Here is a 20,299-nt window from a genome sequence, read left to right as displayed (position 1 = left end):
AAAACACAGACAGGGGACAGACCACAATGGCAATTAACACAAGGGCAAAAGACACAGACAGGGGACAGATCACAACAGTTAGTTTACGAAACCATTGATTCCTCTTGTCATCTTCCAGCCATACTGCAAACTGCTGAGTAAATACGACCCTTTTGGGCTCCTCTATCAACATGGTGGCCTCCATGAGGGAGTCCGCATAGATATGAAAGGCAAATTCAAAGCTTGGGAAAACATATTGACTCATTGTTGCAAGTAACTAACTATACACTAATGAACAGATGGCAATAAATGTTAGATTACACTACAGCTTTAAGTAATATTGACAATGATGACTGTGGGGATCCAATTCATGTATTGTTTACATTATTAATAACCTGAATGAGTCATTATGCTAAACTGGATTGAATGGTTTCATGTTAATTCACAATGTGTATTTTACAGGGTACCTGCCAAGGCATTTCCAAAGCCTAGGAACCTGGACATTCAGCACTAATTCTGGTTTCAAAATGCAAATATTCAAGCACACCAATAATGTTTACACATGCATGTGCATGTCTTTTCCTTATCGATGTAGGTTGCAGCTTCCTACACCAGCAAATGATGTTTGTAGATGTACTGTACATCTGACACTGACATGTTGGCAAATCAAAACATACAATATTACATCTGGATCAATAGGGGGCAAGTAGACAGGTTCATTTTGTCATTGTAATAGTATTACTGTGGTGTCACTTCCATCAGCCACAACAGGGAAAGAAGTGCAAATGATCCACTTCAGCCTTCGCAATTCCATTTTGACAGGGACCGATCACGTGAATGATGACAGCCTACTTTTTTTCTGTAATTGTCTGGAAGTGCAAATCAAACATGAAAAGCAAACCAAATTACAACTCAGTTTGATCACAGATACGGACCACCTTGTTTAGTTGAACCACAAATAAGCTCTTGCCGTGGCCACTTTAACGCCTCTCTGACCAAACCGAGCAGTCCAATAGGCCAAACCAAACATGGCGCATGTTGAGAGCACCGTTGAAGCTACAGTATGGAGAATTTAGTGGTGTTTATAAGCATAAAGGGAAGGGGGACCCCCCATATTCTTCCACCATGTCCATACAACAGCCCAAAAGGGACATACTTACTCCACCTTTCACATTTTGCAGCATGGCTGGAAGACTAAAAGAAAACAAGGAACAATAATTGTTCTGTCCCGTGTCCACTGTCTACTGGTCACTAGTGCAGGCTAACAACTTTGACAACCTTCATTTTTGTGAAATAGAGGATCATACATATTGCTTATTACGAATCATCAAAGAAGTGAAAATGTTAAGCAAGGGGGGAAAAATGCGGCTGATGACAGCATAATGCAATCTGCAACCTCACCACTAGATGACACTCAAACCGTCATAATGTGGCTTTAAAATTAATCAGCAACAAAGCTAAATGATTCTACTTGAGTGTCAGTGTTTCCAGGCATGTCTTTCAGTAATATAATAGGAAACAGAAATAGATTAGAGATGCCGTCCTTGTGTGTCTAAGGGAATGCTGCCTGTGGACAACTATTCTTAGAAAAAACAGAAGGCAAAAGGGTTGTTCTTCCTTCCTTTCACAGCGAGGCCAGAGAGCAGGTTTGCCCACAGATCATCCCCCTGGAGTTGGACAGGACTTCAAGAACTCATCAGTAGAGAAGACAGAAGATGGGGTCATGACTTATGGTGCTCTATTTGAAATGTATGACATTACAATTAGTGTGTGCATCTTCTCATTTCATCAAACTCCTAATTTGCTTTCTTTTTTTTTCTTTTTTTTTTTTTAGCTGTAGTGAGAGCTCTGGTATGGTTCTGGATGGGAACTGTGTCAGTGCTTTAAGCTCTTCTTCCACCTCATTAGAAGGACTGACTCCGGAGTCAAAGCTCTAATTACGTAGCTCACACATCAATTACACAGTAATACCATCAATTTCACTTTCCCCGCTGTGGAAGTCAGAACAAATGCAGGCCTGGCTCAGAGACAGACGCTCATCTGGGCTGCTACGACTGACAGAGGGACGACAGGCTGGATCAACAAGTGCACAAACACAGCCGTCCCCGTGGTATTTATTTACAATGAACCCCGCAGCATCCCCTGAGGAGGTATGAGGTACAAAACAAAAGGCACAAGCCACGCAGAAATGGATGTACTGGTGACTTTAAAGCTATGTGAAAGAACAGATCATGGAGGTAATCGATTATATTTAAGAGGATTATGTAATCAAGCTGCAAGTAACTAGATTCTATTAAAGAGTTAAAAGTCATGTAGCCAGAATACATTTTGAAAAAATAAATTTTTTTGCACAACACCACAACAGATCTCTCGCCACTGTGCTGTCGAGTGGCGTTACAACAGGATATGTCTATAGTAACAGAATTCCAATCAGAGCAAATTTTTAAATGGTGGGCTAAAATATGATCACATTATGCTTTAATCATATAGTGTATCCAGAAAGTATTCACAACTCTTCACTTTTTCCACATTTTATGTTACAGCCTTATTCCAAAATGGAGTACAATAATTTTTTTCCCCTCAAAATTCTACTCACAACACCCCATAATAACATGATTTTTTTTTTGTAAATTTATTTTAAATTACATGTACATAAGTATTCACACCCTTTGATCAATACTTTGCTGGTGTACCTTTGACAGAAACTGCAGCCTCAAGTCTTCTTGAATATGATGCCACAAGCTTGGCGCACCTATCTTTGGGCAGTTTTGTCCATTCCTCTTTGCAGCACCTCTCAATCTCCATCAGGTTGGATGGTCCAGAGATGTTCAGTTGGATTCAGGTCTGGGCTCTGGCTGGGCCACTCAAGGACATTCACACGTTGTCCTGAAGCCACTCCGTTGATATCTTGGCTGTGTGCTTAGGGTCATTGTCCTGCTGAAAGATGAACCGTCACCCCAGTGTGATGTCAAGAGCGCTCTGGAGCAGGCTTTCATCCAGGATGTCTCTGTACATTGCTACATTCATCTTTCCCTCCATCCTGACTTGTCTCCCAGTTCCTGCCTCTGAAAAACATCCCCACAGCATGATGCTGCCACCACCATGCTTCACTTTAGGGATGGTGCCTGGTTTCCTCCAAACATGACGCCTGACATCGACGCCAAAGAGTTCCATCTTTGTCTCAGCAGACCAGAGAATTTTGTTTGTCATGGTCTGAGAGTCCTTCAGGTGCCTTTTGGAAAACTCCTGGCGGGTTGCCATGTTCCTTTTACTAAGGAGTGGCTTCCATCTGGCCACTCTACCATACAAGCCTGATTGACAGACTGCTGCAGAGATTGTTGTTCTTCTGGAAGTTTCTCCTCTTTCCACAGAGGAGTGATGGAGCTCTGACAGAGTGACTATCAGGTTCTCCATGGTTAAGCCCCTTCTTCCCAGACCCCTCAGTTTAGAGCAATCGGAGCTAACCCAGCTCTAGGGAGGGTCCCAGTGGACCAAACATCTTCGATTTACAGATGATGGAGGCCACTGTGCTCATTGGGACCTTCAAAGCAGCAGAAATGTTTTTGTAGTCTTCTCCACATTTGTTCCTCAAGACAGTCCTGTCTCAGAGGTCTACAGACAATTCCTTTGACTTCATGCTTGGTTTGTGCTCTGACATACACTGTCAACTGTGGGACCTTATATGTAGACAAGCACGTGTCTTTCCAAATTATGTCCAATCAAGTGAATTTACCCCAGGTGGACTCCAATTAAGCTGTAGAAACATCTCAAGAATGATCAGTGGAAACAAGATGCACCTGAGCTCAGTTTTGGGCTTCATGGCAAAGGCTGTGAATACTTATGTACACGTGATTTCTTAGGGGGGGGGTTTTTTTGGGGGGGGGGGGGGATTTTAATAAATTAGCAAAAATCTTAAAAAAAAACAACATTTTTCACATTGTCATTATGGGGTATTGCATGTAGAATTTTGAGGGGCAAAAAAAATTTATTTCATCCATCTAACAACAAAATGTGGAAAACGTGAAATGCTGTGAATACTTTCCGGGTGCACTGTAATTCCTTCACAGTAGCATTCCCCTCATGGAACTCTGTAGAGCCCAAGGAACACTCCCTTCTCTAAAGCCGCATCATCAGTTGTACATCTGGATGAGTTATGCTGCATTCTCATGTTGGCTGTAAGCAGCAAATAATAAACCGGATATTAATTTATTTTCAATAAGAGGACGGCACAAAGTTCAGCTGTTGCTAGCTGCGAGTGCGCCACAGCGATGACACAGACAGAAATTAAAAATTTCCAACTTTTCAGTTTGCAGTAGAGACAAGGACAAACCAGATGTAGTTTTATAATTAACAACAAGAAAAGATGGGCAGCGAGAGATGGACTATTTAATTGCAGAGGCGCATGGCTTTGTGTCACGTAAACAATAATTTATGTGATATTACATAAAGGAATTAAGCTGTAGTGTTTAAGCAACCATCAGAGCTAGAGCTTCTTGTATAAATATAATGTGCAAAGCTCTAAAACTTTGTTGTATTTCTCAATTAAGCAAATTATAGCCTATTTCATTAAGACAATAATAACAGCGAATCACAGACAGCAGCAACTGTGCTATAACAACCGATAACGATTGATTTTCTACAATTAACCTGTGAGTGCACAACGGTTATGTGTGCAGTTTGTGTCAATACAACACAGACAAATCTATTCTGTTGCGTGATAATGGAAAAAGCATCTAACCATTATTAGACTGCTGCTTAAAGATTATAAAATTCTAAATCTGTGAAAAGTGTATTTCATTTAGACACTGAATAAATATTTTACCAGTATCATATTGCCTGACAAAAGAAACAAATAAAGGTTGTTTCAATGCATTTGGCTAATACAAGCTATCATTCACCTGTGAGCTGCATGGACTTATTGGATGGATTGGATTGGATGGACATCCATTGGAAATTCAAAGCTTTGAGACTGATGCCACATCAGTCAATAAAAAATAAACCCTGAAATAAGTAAATAACACATATCTGTGATCAGCCAACCTGAAATATAAAATTATTTAAATTTATCAGCTTTTCATATGTAATTCTATCAGTGGAAGCACATTTTATTTCTAAAGCTGAAAATGTAAATTATAATATTTATTTTCTATCTTAAATTAATCCTATATTGAAGTTGGATGTCTTAAAGAACACACACACACATATTTTTCTTCTGTTGCCACAGTGCATTTGAGATTGTGATAAGACTTATTATTTAAACAATTAGCATCTTTATGAGAATACATTTTTTTAATGTTACCCTTGGAAACCTGATGAAACTGCCCCCCCCAAAAGTTGGTTTCTGAAGGATATTTTCCCACTCATAAGAGTGGAAAACAAACTTCCAACCCCTTGACAGCTCCTCAGCAGGCAAAGCTTTATTAGACAGCATTGTGCCAATTGTGGTGAAAATACAAAGAGCCAGAGGGTAACACCAAAATAAAATCCTCCCCAGGTGATGAGAAGAAATGAATTTTTATTCTGGCACTGCCTCTTTCATGTAGAACCCAACGTGGTGCATCCAAAGACAATTACTCAGTGTGGAGTCCACAATGAAACAAAGGTGCCAGATCTTTCTTTATATTTATTTTACTTACGGGTGCCATCAAAGCGGGTAGCGATGGTGTCCAGAAAGGTGTTCTGGGGGGCCAGAAGGCCCTTCATCACCGGCATCTTGACCCAGATGTGGGATGGCCAACAGCTGGCTGGAGGTCACACCATCCCAGATGCACAACGGGGAGCTTCCAGGGGCTCTCAGCGGGTGCAGGAGTCCTTAAAGCAGACAGTCCACTGCTCCTCACGGGGACACACATCTAAACGTGGCCACTTTTCTCCAAGCGATGCTTTTCCCAAAGACAACAATGCAGGCTGGGAAGATTAAAACAGCACACTCCAACAACACAGAGGTTCAGTGTGGATGTCCCAGATAAGTACCATAAGGAAAATAAGGGTAGAAATCACTAACGTCTGCCCAGTCAGCATGGAAGGACGAAGTCCAGGTGACGCTGAGATCTGTCCATCATCAGCTCTGAGTGCTCAGCTGTTGCTCGGCTGCACCTCACACTCAAAGATGTCATTCCAACAATGTGGAGAAAGTTAAGTCCACTGTGCTTTGCATGTAACACCCGATCAGTATAACGAAGACAAAAAAGAGTGCACGCCTCTCCACTGCTCGCATCCTTTGTCAGGATGCTGTGGCAGAGTAGTTGCATCTTCTTATGTCTCGTTCACCTCTTCGCTACTCCCTCCCTCTCTCGCCTGCTCCCTTCCACTCCTGTGATATACGAGCCAATGAGATTCTGCCATTCTCTGTAGAGACCTGTTTTCATCTGTGTAGGGGGCAGGGAGAGAGGGGTGTGGTGGAAGGAGGAGGGAGAGAGGATGCTTTTGGAGCAGTGACAGCACCATTACATTCCACAGTTCTACTATTAGCACATGGCTTTTGTGTGCATGTCTGCAAATCAAGGAAAGATTGATTACCTGCATGTGTGGCTATTGTATGTCTGCTTTCTACTGGGCCATGATCCAAGGGATGTTTTGGGGGGGAAAGGAAGAAAGGGGGAAATTCAGAGATATTATTTTCTTCCTTACTTATCTTACTTGTGTAATAATACGTCAAGAGCTGCTGGACCTCGAAGAAACCAAAAGTGTCGCTGTGTTTCAAACTTGCCCCTCTCTGAGCCCGGAGCCTCATGACAGAATTAAAAATGTGGGGTGGTGGGAGGAGATGCTGAGAGTTGATTAAAAGGATAAGACTTGAAATTTTTTCATGAGAAATTGATGCTAAACACACCAAAATAATAATGTGACTTCATATAATTGCAAATATGACATATATATTTGCAAATTTATTAAAAACAAAAAATTCTGCTTGTTTGATATCATATTTTTTTAAATCTTTTATAAATGTCCAAACATCTTTAAAAAAAAATACTTTTTCACTTTATCATTATGGGGTACTGGGTGTGGAATTCTGAGACAAAAAAAATAAATAAATAAATAAAGAAAGAATTTCCTCCATTTTGGAAAAAAGTTGTAACATAAACTAGAAAAAGTGAAGCGCTGTGAATACTTTCCAGGTGCACCATAATTTAAACCAGTGGCAGCTCCAGATTTTATTAATTTATCATTTATGAAGATGGGACTAGGTGGGGGCACAAATACTCAGTGATGGAGAGCTAGAATGTGTACTAAATATGCATGTTTAAGTAAAAAACAAGTCCCTATCGTATACAGTACATGTTACTTCACACATGCGATACACAAGCTAGAACAGTAACCATTAAAATATAAATATATATATATATATATAAATATATATATATAATGAAAGTTGCACTTCTAACAGGACATGCATGCAAATTTGTGAAATCATAGAAACAGAAGAACAGAAAAACTACACAGCTAAAGACACAGTCTGGAGGCTGTTGTCCTTTAGGTGGAGCTACTACACTGTCATCTTCCCATTTCTCAATTTCAGTTATCCAATTTTGACCACGCCAACATACCAGATGATGCAGCTCAATGGGATAAGGAGTTGGGCTACTAATAAGTAGGCCTAGGTTGTCTTCCCAGTCATGCTACCTGCACTTCATCACTGGTAGTCATTCATTGCCTCCATCCACCCAGCTGTAAATAGGTACTGGCCGTGGCTGGGGAGATAATCTGTGAGAAACTGGCGTCCCATTCGGGGGGAGTTTTAGACGTTAATCTGCTTTATGATATGGAATCTGGGTTATCCCCAGATGCTGGCAACAATGGTCCTCAAGGCCTACTTCTCCCTTACCAAAGCAAAGGGAACAATAAACAAATATATCTTGCATTCTGCAAGCGGCAAAGTTGCTGAGTAGTGATGTGCATAAACAAGATCCTATGGGTGCTGTGGAAACTCGGGTGCTGTAAGATGAGGTGGCAAATGTCAATTATCAGATGATGGGTTTGGTGAGGCCACTGAAATTGCTTGCAAGGTGCTGGGTGGGGGGGGGGAGCATAGCTATTAAAGATTAAAGCAATTAAACTTTTGTATTCTTTTTTGTAAAGGTGTTACAAAATGTGCAGATGCTCAGTATTAGAAGTCAAAATTTTATTTATTTATTTATTTTTTTACATGGTGGTTAACGCTGTAATTAAGGAATGAATCAACAGCAGTGCTGAGGTTGTCTAGAAATCTCCAGAAGTAATATTAAAACCCTGAATAACAAACACCTTTTTGAAAGCCTTTATAAACAATTCCACTTCTATATTCAAATGAAATGGTAGATCATGAAGAGGAATAGCTACCTGAAATATTCACTTGTGCCTTTTGACATCTATAAGTGGGAAAAAAGTTACCAAATCTGCACAATATATTTGCTCAACAATATAAGCTTATGTGAGAATGAATGAAGTAACGGAAAGCATGAGAACAGAAATAAATGGTGCAAATGGAGGCACTGGTAATGTTGGAAACATTGTGCTGTCTCAGCAGCTGTGTGGGTGTTTCCTTAGGCGAGAAATGAAGTTTGTACGCTTCAGTGTGAAACAGAAGTCTTGACTTGATCTTGATTGACAGAACAGGAACCGCTTTAATTGACAAGTTCTTGTCTGAGACTAGCTTGAGTTTAAGCAGTGGAGAATGACATACTTTGGAAAGGATATAATTTACTCTCCTTGAAGATAAATTTTGAATAAAATTTAACAAGGGGGGGAAAACAGCACGAGAACATACTTTAAACAGCAGCGAGAACACGTGCAGTGTAGACAGAGAGATAAACACACCGAGAGCAAAGTCAGCTTAGAAGTCTTTATGAATAATAGATTTGGGTAAATGCACAAGAGAAAAAAAAATAGAGATATGGACTACTAAACTCAGAATCGCCCTGAGTTTAGGACAGGTACTTGGATCATAGAATAAAAGGGTCATATGACTCCACTCATGCCCATCAGTTGCAAACACACCAACACAAATATCCATCAGAACCACAGACAGCTCCAGGATCAGCACCCTATAGAGCAGCTGTGATGTACAGTGCAACAGTCTATTCAGATCAATGTTTGACAAATGTTTGTAGGCCCATTGGCAAACTGTGGAGAGATAACAATGAATGCAATTAAACTAAGCGCGCAATTAAACCTTCAGCCACAGGCAACAAGTGAAAGTAGCTCAGTGCTGCTCTCCTTCTTTCTGATCCTGTTCGAGCCCTGGCAGCGCTTCGATCTTATTCATTTTTAATGGCTTCTCATTGTCCCTCTTTCTTGTACTTCATCCATTTGTGCTTGTCACTAATAAGGAGGTTAAATCATTAAACATGCTCACTATCTACCCCAGTTTAATACCACGGAGTGGTGCACAGTCAGCCGGCTGAAATTTTATCCTCAACACATTCATCTGCAGGTTGCGCTGGTGTTTAACCCAACGCAGCACTTTCCAACTTTACCTGTTCTAACTTTGAGTCAAGGATGGATGGGTGGGTGGGGGTGGGATAGATTGGACTCGGTGCTGCTCAGCTATTTCTCAAAAGCACTTTAGAGAAATGCATTCCCACAGCTTGAAGTTGAAACAATTCATTTAGGTCAGATCAGGTCAACACCCTCACCATGCACCCAACTTGTAAAATCCCTTCCTCCAATTAAGCATGTCCTCCTAGCTGCAGCAGATTCATTGAGAAATCTGTGCTTCCATTCTCAAATCGGGGTTGTTGACACTGAATTAAGTTGTGGCTGAGCAGATGTGCCTGTGCAGCTCCGCGTGTTTGTATGTGTAAATCCTCACAGCACGTGAGAGACATATCGAGGCACACAGACTCGCTAAGCCTGGCACTGAATAAAACAGCAGGCCGAATAAAGAACCATCAAAACCTACAAGGAAAAAAGTATATTGCTGGATTTCAATATGTTTCACTTTTATTACATATAAACACACTTTGGTTTTTGCTCCCATTTTTCACAGCTTTATCCAATCATAAAAACTCAAAATCTTCAAGGAGAAAAGGCACATTTTCATCTATGACTTCTTCAAATTGCCATTGAGGTAAATTTAGCACGCTCATTTCACTCCTGTTTTGGCCAAATCCCACCAAGAAGCCAAAGTAAAGAGAGAGTGGTATCAAATCTTGCTGAAATGGGACATTACTAAAAATATTAGCCTACTTTGTGACAGAAGAAACCTTCTGGAGAGAAGCTGTGCAACAACACACAAAGGTGCTCATAGAGGGGCAAATTGAATAATAAAGCCCCTTGATATGGGGCTTTATTATTCAGTATCTTCCATATCTCACTGGTTTAAAGCATCATTTGGCTATTGGATAGAAATCTGATATTGATTTTCTTTGGCTGTGGTTTTATGTTGGACCGAGTTGCAGAGAATGCTGCATTTGGACCCCAAACAAGTACCTGTTAAGGTAAGACACAGTAAGACAGACAATTATATTACATAGAATCTATGCAATATAGTACTGTACATATTCACTCTATGGTTAAGTATAGGAATAGCTCCCTCAAGTGGCTGTTCCTTTCTGATAATCTGCATTACAAGAGTAAAGTGCTGTGAAATTAAAGAGGTTTATTTACAAATATCAACAGTGGGTTCATAAAATGTGAATGTCACCTTCAAGGATTTGTGGAATGAAAATGCAAATATACAAAATTATTTTCATTACCAACACATTCGGTCTGCTCCACTCTGCCAAAGGAACAAATGAATAGAACAGCTAACGCTTAGGTTTGTTTTTAACTACATGAGACATAGGATTACTGCTGACAGAGTGAAAATGAAGCTAGTCTCTATTCCACTCACTCACTCTCTTCCAATGAAATACCAATTTGTATTCAGAAGTTGAAAATATTTTTGGATTTAAAAAAAAAAAAAAATCTGCTAAATGTTGCCATGAATGACTGCAATAATGTGAATTATATAACACCTAAATAGATCCTTGTCATTTGATTGGTGGTTTGTATGTCATGTGATATGGATCATATGTACCATTTGCCATTTTGTTCTATTTATTGTGCAATTCTGGTTCTATACGTTTTGTTAGAACCAATACGAACAAATCTATACGTTCTTACCATTGCCCTCAAATATTCATTATTTGTATGTTAGAATTCTGCGCTGTCCTGCACTAACATTAGATGCTTTCTGCTGAAGCAGCACAACCAATATATAACAATGTATTTTTTAAACAAGCTTTGCATCAGAACACTGTCACTGTATCAGCTTAGAAGAGCCACATAACATAGAAATATTGGTGCATCCCCTTCTGAAATCATATTTCTGACTATGATGAGGAAGAACATAACGAAAACAGTAAGTTAAACAATATATGAAATGCTGCAGTACTGCTTTGTCTTACTGATAATGTCGGAAAGGATCATTCATGAGGCTGTGAGCAGTTATGAGAAAACCTGGAGACGATGTGAGCATATCTCTTGAACTTCAGTCAGTGCTCAATGCAGTCTACGTGGCTCGTTCCCCCGCTGCTTTTCCTGCCGCTTTCACGAAACGGTTTTTCCCAACAGAAAGTCTGCATACTCTTTCCTACGCAGCACACGGTGCATTTTGAAGGTGTCGGCTGAGGTGTTTGAGATGGTCATCATCAGACTGCGGAGCTCCTTGAATGCGCCCTCGGCCACCAGCTGCACCCTCATTGGTCCGATGCTGCCTTTGATACGGAATGACTTGTAGACAGCAGAGTCCTGCTGGAGACAAATGTCCAACTGGACGGAGGGTGAAAAGACACAATTTAGACAAAGAGTGTAAACAATAATTCCACAGCAAAGGGCATATCTGCTTGTTTGATACTGGTGGCTGAAATAAAAAAAGAATGTAACCTTGTATCGTTGCTCCTCTGTGAGATTCCTCACTCCTTTCAGCTCGATAAACACCTGGTAATGAGGATCTGAACCGCCTGTCGAATCTCCTACATCAGATACAGAAAAGTTGACTTCAGTGTGAACTTGCTCTGACCGAAGGGTATAAATGAGACGCATTACCAAGGACTCCACTCTCAGCACAGCTGTAGTCCACCAGGTGAGCGCCAGGCCACTGAGCCACAGCTTTCTTCAGCGCACCCAGAAACAACGCCTCCGACACTTTCTCCCCTCGAACGTTCAACATCTGACCTCGTCTGACAGGAACAGGAGGACAACATACGACAAATGTATATAAAAACATAACCAGTGGATGTGACACAGCAAAGCCCTCAATATACTGAACCTGTACTGAAACTCCACAACTGGACACTGGTTATGGAAGGTGACGACTTTCACAACGTCTCCGATGCGATACCTGTCAACAAATATCACCGTCACACAAAGTTCAAACACAACTGTTGTTCATGAATTACCCGTAATTACGTCACATGGATATTAAATGGAACAGACACTGATTAAGTGTATTAGATCTGTGCATCTCCTGACAATAACACTGTCTGATATGCAATTAAAATTTATAGATGGTTGGAACTATACACGCCACAATTAAAAGCAGGTTAGGTATCAGCCACATGCAGCTGATCCACATTACAGTAACTATATATTGTTTCTTTGAGACTGTTCTCATTAAACTCAGCGTCTCTGCTGGTTCCGTTTTCAGCGTCCTCTCAATGTTTTAATATTTTACAGCGTCCTCTGTAAAACACTCATCACCAACATAAGTGGGGAAAAGCAGTTTAGAAAATTAATGAATTAATCTGATTTTTCACTTAGTTCAACATATTGACAGATGTAACAGATTTTAACACACACACAAGCACACAAAACTGTGGTAAAAGAACAGGAATCTGGGCTTCTAGATTTTATAAACTATTGGCAAAGAAATTCCTGAAATGATGAAACCATAATTATGGTGCCGGTGTCACAGACCGAACAGTCCGCCCGTTCTTCACCCAAAGTAATCAAATGGATTAATGGGATTATTAACCATGAGATGATAAAGGTAAACCCTAAATCATTCTAAAGTCAGTTTTAAGCAGAAACGGGGCAAAATTCGGTGATGCTTTGAAATGTCCAACGTGCAGTGAACGCATCAGGTAGCAGCTCCTTTAGCTGCGGAGCTCTGATCACTTCCATCGCCTTTTGTGATGAAATAATGCTGAATTTATGTGGAAATGATTGTTGTACAAAAGCTTCAGTTATCTGTCGCTGAGATAGATGATGACTGGAGTGCAGTTTGAAGCAGAAACGAGGTGTTAATCCATGAACCGCGTCATCGGGGGGACCATTCAGTCTGCGACACCGGCGCCCAAATGTTCATCGGCACAACGCAATTACCAGACATCATTTAAATCAACAAATATATCTGCTTGTATTAGAACGAGTAACCCACAAATACAAGAAAACTCTGTCTCAAACAGTGGGACTGTAGGTTTATTTTTTTTAATGTGAAAAATTGTGGATATTGTCTATTAAATATTTTAAATGGAACAGCTTCAGGCTGAGAATTGTTAGTACAGAGAGGTGTTATTTCAAAAAATTTGGAAATCTATGAATGTTTGCATGGAATATGGAAATATACACAGAATAAACCATAGCAGGATAAATTTTGGGTCATTTGGTTCCAAAAACCCATATGGGCGGAGCGTTTGAAAATTTCAAGTAACGCGTGTGTCGTATGTGTGCTGTTGACGTAGAAAACCACTCTGTTGCTTATAATTAGTTCATTGTGGCCATGTCATTCTTTACATGTGATGATTATACTCAACTGATGTTCCTGAAATAAAAACTACATAGATTTTGTTTGTTACAATTGATCGTAACATATGTACTGAAATTAGGTTTTTTGTCAATTACTCTTAAAAAAACACCAGATAGGCTTATTGTTACTATAGAAGTTGAATATAAACTTGGGGTCAAGCAACATTTGGAGCCAAATTTCAAGTCTCTAGGTGCAGCGGTTCTCAAGATATGACATTTTCGTCAATATTTTTGGCGATTTTTGAACCCGATATCTTCACTGGCTCCATCCATATGGGTTTTTGGAACCAAATGACCAAAAATTTATCCTGCTATGGTTTATTCCATTTATATTTCCATATTCCATGCAAACATTTATAGATTTCCAATTTTTTTTAAATAACACCCCTCCCTACTGTTAGCTGGAGAATTTAATGACGTGAACCTGGGTTGTGGGAAAACTCCAATTGAATTTTCTGCAGCTTAAAAATAAATCAATACAAATTTAGCAAAAAAACATGTAATCATCTGATCAATCTGTTATGAAAACAAATTACTTGCAGGCAAAGACAAATCTGTCATTAAAAAACAATAGTTGATGATCTTGTTTTACAGACTATACTTTCAAAATCTTTTTATGACATTTGCTCATACACAGGTGTAGCTTATTTTTCCAGGTGACAGTTTAAATCTACCCAACAATGTCAGGCAGCTGCACTGATGCAGTGTGGGAACAATTATTTATGGCCATAAAAGCTCTTTACTGTGTTAAGACAGTCAGCCAGGGCCCTGTTGTTGAGTGCTGGGCTGTCACAGCGGTACAAAACAATGTCATGGATGGACAAAAGAATTTTGTTCCAAAAAAGACCCTCTGCTTGGGCCATGCTACAAAACATCATCCATTTGTATCTGCAGAATCATCTTGTAATCTTGTTTGACTAACTGCTTTTCAGAACACTATGGGTGTATTTTGCCATGTGAATGCATAACCGAGAGATATTAGTTCCTTCTTACATTTGCTAGAAACGAGTAACCTTGATTGTTTATGTTTTTTAATGAAAGTCTTTCGACATGTCCACTTTCCATTTCTCCAAACCTTCAACACAGTTGTGCTCAAAAGTTTACATACCCTGGCAGAATTTTTATTTTTTTGGCCATTTTTCAGAGAATATGAATGATAAGACAAAAACGTTTTTTTCTCCACTCGTGGTTTGTGGCTGGGTGAATCCATTTCTTGTCAAACAACTGTGTTTAATCTTCTTCAAACATGAAAACAGAAACTACCCAAATGACCCTGATCAAAGGTTTACATACCCCTGTTCTTAATACCATGTCTTGATCCCTTTAACATCAATGACAGCTTGGAGTATTTTGTGGTAGTTGTGGACGAGGCTCTCTGATGGTGAAGCTGCCACTGAATATGTCTCAGACTTTATTTACATCAACTATGAAGAAATACAAACAATATGGCACTCTATGGTAAATCTGCATGGAGTAGACAGTTCTCAAAAATTGAGTGGCCAGAGGCCGAAATACATTTTTTAACCTACTTGCACTGGTGCTAGTAACAAAAAAAAAAATTACTTGCACAACCAGAAGTCCTTTATTTCACAATTATGACAGAGTTTGAGGGGGAGAGCAGCAGCGTCGGCAGACAGTTTTTTTTTTTGTTGTTCACGTGCGCACGCTAACAAATTGTCTGTGAAGATTATTTTATTTATTAACTACACAGATGTATAATAACACAAATGGTGACTGGTTTATAACACAATTATGACAGAGTTTGAGGGGAGAGTCAGCGAGGAACTGCAGCGGCAGCCAGTTTTTGTTTTTTTTTCCTCTTTCTTTGTTTACATGTGCGTGCGCGCGAACGGGACAGGATGTCCTCAAACTGCAGCTCCTGCAGCAAGTAACTGGAGCTACAGGAGCCGCAGTTATTTGCTGCAGCAAATAATGAAACTCCCCGAATTGGGAATGTCTCATGAGGATGTTGTGAACCCAGGGACAGCGCTGCTGGCGACGTTTGTCAGCTTTCCACAACACACAGATCACAGCAACTGCTCCGTGTGTGAGAGTCATAAAACGCAGGGAAGACGAAGACAACACCCAGGAAATTGTTTTTTTTCCTTATTTATTCCTTTATTGGTTCATTCTACTGGTGCTTATAGTTGATAAAACTTGGATAAAGTTACTTGCACCAGTGCTAGTGCAGTATAAAATTATGTGCACTGCTCGAATAATATGTGCACAAACTAGCACATGCATGTACTAATTTAATCCCTGGTGGCTGTGCATGAAGGAGGAGTGAGGAAAGCCACCAAGACAGACAACCTGGAAGACGTTATAGGCTTCTGTGGCTGTGATTGGAGAAATTGTGCACAGTGCAAGCTTTGCATTTTGTATCACCAATTATATAGCTTCATGATGAAGTGGTATAGAGGAGGATTTTCTTAAAAAGAAGACCTGAACGTTTAGATACAAATTACGAGAAGGTACATCTCAGATGCAAGCTTATGATTTAAAAAGAGCAAACACAGTTGTTTGACAATAAATGGCTTCCCCCAACCACTAACCATGAGTGAAAAAAAAGTTTTGTGTTATCAATCATATTCTCTGAAAAATAGCAAAAAAAATAAAATAAAATTTAAAAAAATTCTGCCAAGGTATGTAAACTTTTGAGCACAACTATATACATCATATTCCATCATTATCAATTGTTTTGGGTAGTTTTGCCCTTTAACTTTGACCAGCGTGCACCACATAAAATAGAATGCCAAGTTAGCTGACTGTTGTATCCATTTTCGACTGGAACTAAAATCTGACCTGAAAAGTCCTGCGGCGTTTGTGATAACAAGCTCATAGCTGTGTCCCTTCTGCACCTCCTCCATGAGCAGAGTTGCCGGCTGGTCCTCTTCCATGCTGCTTTCTGGCACAAACTCACAGAACATGGAGCGCGGACACAGCAGGTAGTGTCTGGAGGGGTCCTGAGGCCAAAGATTCACCCCAATTAGACCTGTGGGGGCCCACATGTACAAATAAAGCAAGCAATAGACATTTCAGAATATCCAGTTGTAAACATATTAATATATTCAAACACCTTAAAAAAATTAAATAAAACTTTCATTGCTACTTTCAGTAATCTCTGCTAAGGTTAATTCTCAACCTCACTGGACTTTCTTGGGAAGGGTTGGGGAGGAGTTGACCTCCCAAATTAGAATAAGTAGGTATAGAAAATGAATCAATCAATGAATGATTGCAGAAATATCAGTAAGCCAAAAATCTTTTTTTATCCCTAAAAATGTAAATACCATTTTTAAAATAACTACTTGAACATTCAGCTTTACTCAAACCCTTAAATATTAAAATTTACTGAGTAAATCCCACCCTGACGTTGCCATTTAAAGTATTGCATCACAAACTATCCCTTAAAAACAGGATCCCACCTTCAGTAGCGGCATAAAAGGGTGAGTAGAAAGGAATTCCTTGGCAGTAACTCTCCCGCAGCATTTCCCCGTAGATCTGATTAGATCCCGAGTCCACTGCCAGTACCAGGTTCAGTTTGGGCCACAGGCGCTTGGCAATTCCCTGGAAGCTGTCCTGGAAGTGTGCCTGGAGTTGAGCGGCCCTCGCTCGGTCTGGCTTCATAAGAGCATTGATTCTGGTCCTCACATTGAGCTCCAGAGCCAGAGTGCGGCTAACAGTCCCTCTTTCGATGTCGTCCACGAGCTCCTGCCAGCGTTCCTACAGGACGATCACATCAGATGCAGAAATACTTTTCTCATTATTAGTTACCTCGATGGAGAAAATATTATTACACAAGGCTCATCTACATACAATGTTACAAAAAAAAAAAACACAAAAACAAAAAAGAGATCAGCTACGCCCTTATAAGCAACAAGTTCATGTGTTGTAACATTACATTTTACTGATAAAGTCACAAAAAATGAGATTCTTTCAGAAATTACAGCAATATGTTTAGAAATGTAAATGTAACTAGAGATTTAATCACCAAGATTCTCATACACTGGTAACAGAGGGAACATTTCTCAACAGGGGCATTAGTAAATATTTAAGCAACACTGTTTGTCATTTTGACCAAAACATAACTAATACAACAATGTGATACATACACAGAGAACTGGACAGAGAACACAACGCTCAATCAGCACGTGCCTCCGCTAACTGAATATTACTGTCCAACATAACTTACTGTCCAACGTAACTTACTTCAGTTACCTTACAAACTGCTACAGCCTATATAGATCTTTGTGATGTCATATGTTCCTATCAAACAAAGGGAAAATCCATCTTGTGATGGTAAGTAGACAAAAGCAAATGGCAGATTACAGGCAGTTATGATCACCAAAAATTCACGCAAGTATTGCTTGACCTCTGAGGATGCCTCACAAACAAGAGTTTATTTCTTTAGTTTCTAACTCATAATTCAGACTGTACAACCTATAACTTTTTGGAATCTTCATGACCAGACAAATAATCTGGTATACTGAAACATTTTTTTATTTTTGATTCCTGTATAATCCCTAACTGACCCCCATCTGGCTAAGACTGCCACTATGGTAAGATCATTATATTCTGTGTGCACCACACTATACACAGGGTGGGAGGGGTGGTGGTCAAATGGTTAGTGTGCTTGGTTTCAGTGCAGAAGGTTCCCGGTTCAAATCCCACCCCTGCCACATTTCTCCATATAATGTGGCGTTGCATCAAGAAGGGCATCCGGCATAAACCTTGTGCCATTTGTGGTGACCCCAAGTGCAAACAAGGGAGCAACCAAATGGTCTTACTTTAACACTATACACAGGCTGGAATATAAAAACCATTTAGTTACCCAAGGTGATACTGTCTAAATAAAAATAAAAAAAAAATTGGCTGTGGGCCTATGGACTAACTTTGCACATAGATACATGGTGTTTAAACTGCAATGAGTTGGCATTTGTTTGTTTTGTTATCCAATTATATCAAACATCTGCCAAACAACTGGAACTGTCGCATTTTCTGTGAGAAATCTTGATATTCTACAAATGATAATCTGTACCTGTAAGGAAGTGAAAGCATAAAAGACTGTGGAGGCAAAATTGGACTCCAGTGTTCCCACATTAGGATCTTTGAGAGCAAAGAGGAGATGCAGATAGAGGGCGTCCTTCTCACTGGGAACCTGAAATAACACAGAAGAACCCAATCTAATGGAAAATGTACACTAACAGAAAACAAATTAATCAAAAACATCCTATGAATTATTCAAAAACACCCTATGACACATAGCACATGCTACTGGTGTCGATCGCACCTCAAAGGCAGCTGCTGGAGTGGTGTAGAGGTGGAGCATATGGCAAGAAGAGACTGGAGTGGATGAGTTTGGACCAATGGGAATGCCGGCCTCTGACTGTCGAAAAGTAGGCGTGTAGAAAAACTTGGTGGTACGCTGAAGGCGCTCGCTAGCTGGGAACGCCTGCCACATGGCGTTGAAACACACTGTCACTCCCTGGTGGAAACATACACATAAAATGATTATTCCAAAAAGAAGCGTGGTTCTGCGTGTCCACATAGATGACAAAGCAGTTTCACCTGCAGGAAGAACTCTTCGTTTGTGTCCTTGGTGCTGAGCAGCATGGTGCTGGATCCCGATGTTCCAGATGTCATGGCCAAGACCTTTGGCTTCTCTGTAATAACATTCTCCTCTCCTGCTGCGATGCGTCCGATGAACTCACGGTAGTGCTCATATGTTGTGACGGGATGACGTGCCCTGAAATTAGCGACGTCTGAAAAACATTCACATAACAGTTCAAATACTTCCTCTTTCTTTGTGTTGAAACTTCAAAACCTACCAAATGCCACCTGAGTGTTCTACCTTTGACTGAGCTGAAGTCATGCTGCTTTCCGTAAAGCGTTTTGGCACTTTTGGCCAGGCGCCTCAGCAGCACCTCCTCCTGGACTCTCTTTACATGGATCGTATCTTCTTCCAGTTTGCGTCTCTGTCTCCGTCCCAGCCAATGGAGAACCTTCACAAACACATACTGACAGAGCAGGCCACTCCAAGAACGGCTTCTGTCTCTGACCTTTGACCTCAGGTGTATCCACGTGAACGCCACGCAGCCCACGAAGAGGAGGAGCAGAGCAACTGCACGGGACACAACAAAGAACCAGGTGGGGGCGCTGTTGGTGACCGCTGTAGCCATTTACCTGCCCGTTATGCACGTTAAATCTCAAACTTCATTTTGTTTTCAGTTTCAAACTGAAACGCTTACCTTCATTTTGTCCGCTAACAGCCAGAGCGACGGCTAAAACCACAACACACAGCGGCAGCGCAAAGCGAAACCCTAACAGAGTCATTTTAAAAAAAAAAATAACATGAAGCTTAAGTATAACTTTTGTTTAATGGTTAACACGAATAATAAGTTTAAATAAACCTAAACACGCCGCACTTTTAACTTTTGAAGTCGCTTAAGCTTCTTCCGCGTTTGGTCGCAGCTTGTCGTGCTGATTGGCTGACAGAACGATCACGTGTCTTATCTTTAAAAATAATAATAAACATAGATATATTTTTTTTTACTGAAGCAAAGTTTACATTAATAGGGTGTCAGTGTAAATTAAAATATAAAACGTAGTGCAT

General features: G+C 40.2%; 2 protein-coding genes across 3 annotated transcripts in view; both read right to left on the bottom strand.

Moving 5' to 3' along the window:
- Window positions 1-6,227, bottom strand: part of kcnh4b (potassium voltage-gated channel, subfamily H (eag-related), member 4b) — an 84,120-nt gene extending 77,893 nt beyond the window's left edge. For both annotated transcript variants that reach the window (XM_034194016.1, XM_034194017.1), the window contains exon 1: window positions 5,616-6,227. In XM_034194016.1, coding sequence (XP_034049907.1) covers window positions 5,616-5,691 — 76 coding nt within the window. In that variant the 5' untranslated portion in view covers window positions 5,692-6,227. The remainder of the gene's footprint in view (window positions 1-5,615) is intronic.
- A 5,252-nt stretch (window positions 6,228-11,479) lies between these two features.
- Window positions 11,480-20,167, bottom strand: ghdc (GH3 domain containing). Its single transcript, XM_034194026.1, has 11 exons — window positions 19,935-20,167; window positions 19,538-19,807; window positions 19,255-19,448; window positions 18,977-19,171; window positions 18,725-18,844; window positions 17,112-17,409; window positions 16,492-16,681; window positions 12,212-12,283; window positions 11,989-12,122; window positions 11,827-11,915; window positions 11,480-11,712 (listed from the first exon to the last, which is right to left on the bottom strand). The coding sequence occupies exons 1-11, from the start codon at window positions 20,017-20,019 to the stop codon at window positions 11,491-11,493; spliced, it is 1,869 nt and encodes a 622-aa protein (XP_034049917.1). The 5' UTR covers window positions 20,020-20,167; the 3' UTR covers window positions 11,480-11,490.
- Window positions 20,168-20,299: the final 132 nt, after the last annotated feature.

Source organism: Thalassophryne amazonica, chromosome 18 (genome assembly GCF_902500255.1).
Source record: "Thalassophryne amazonica chromosome 18, fThaAma1.1, whole genome shotgun sequence".
NCBI classification, from domain to species: Eukaryota; Metazoa; Chordata; class Actinopteri; order Batrachoidiformes; family Batrachoididae; genus Thalassophryne; species Thalassophryne amazonica.
The sequence above is the reverse complement of the archived record's forward strand: the minus strand, read 5'-3'. Positions and strand labels throughout refer to the sequence as shown.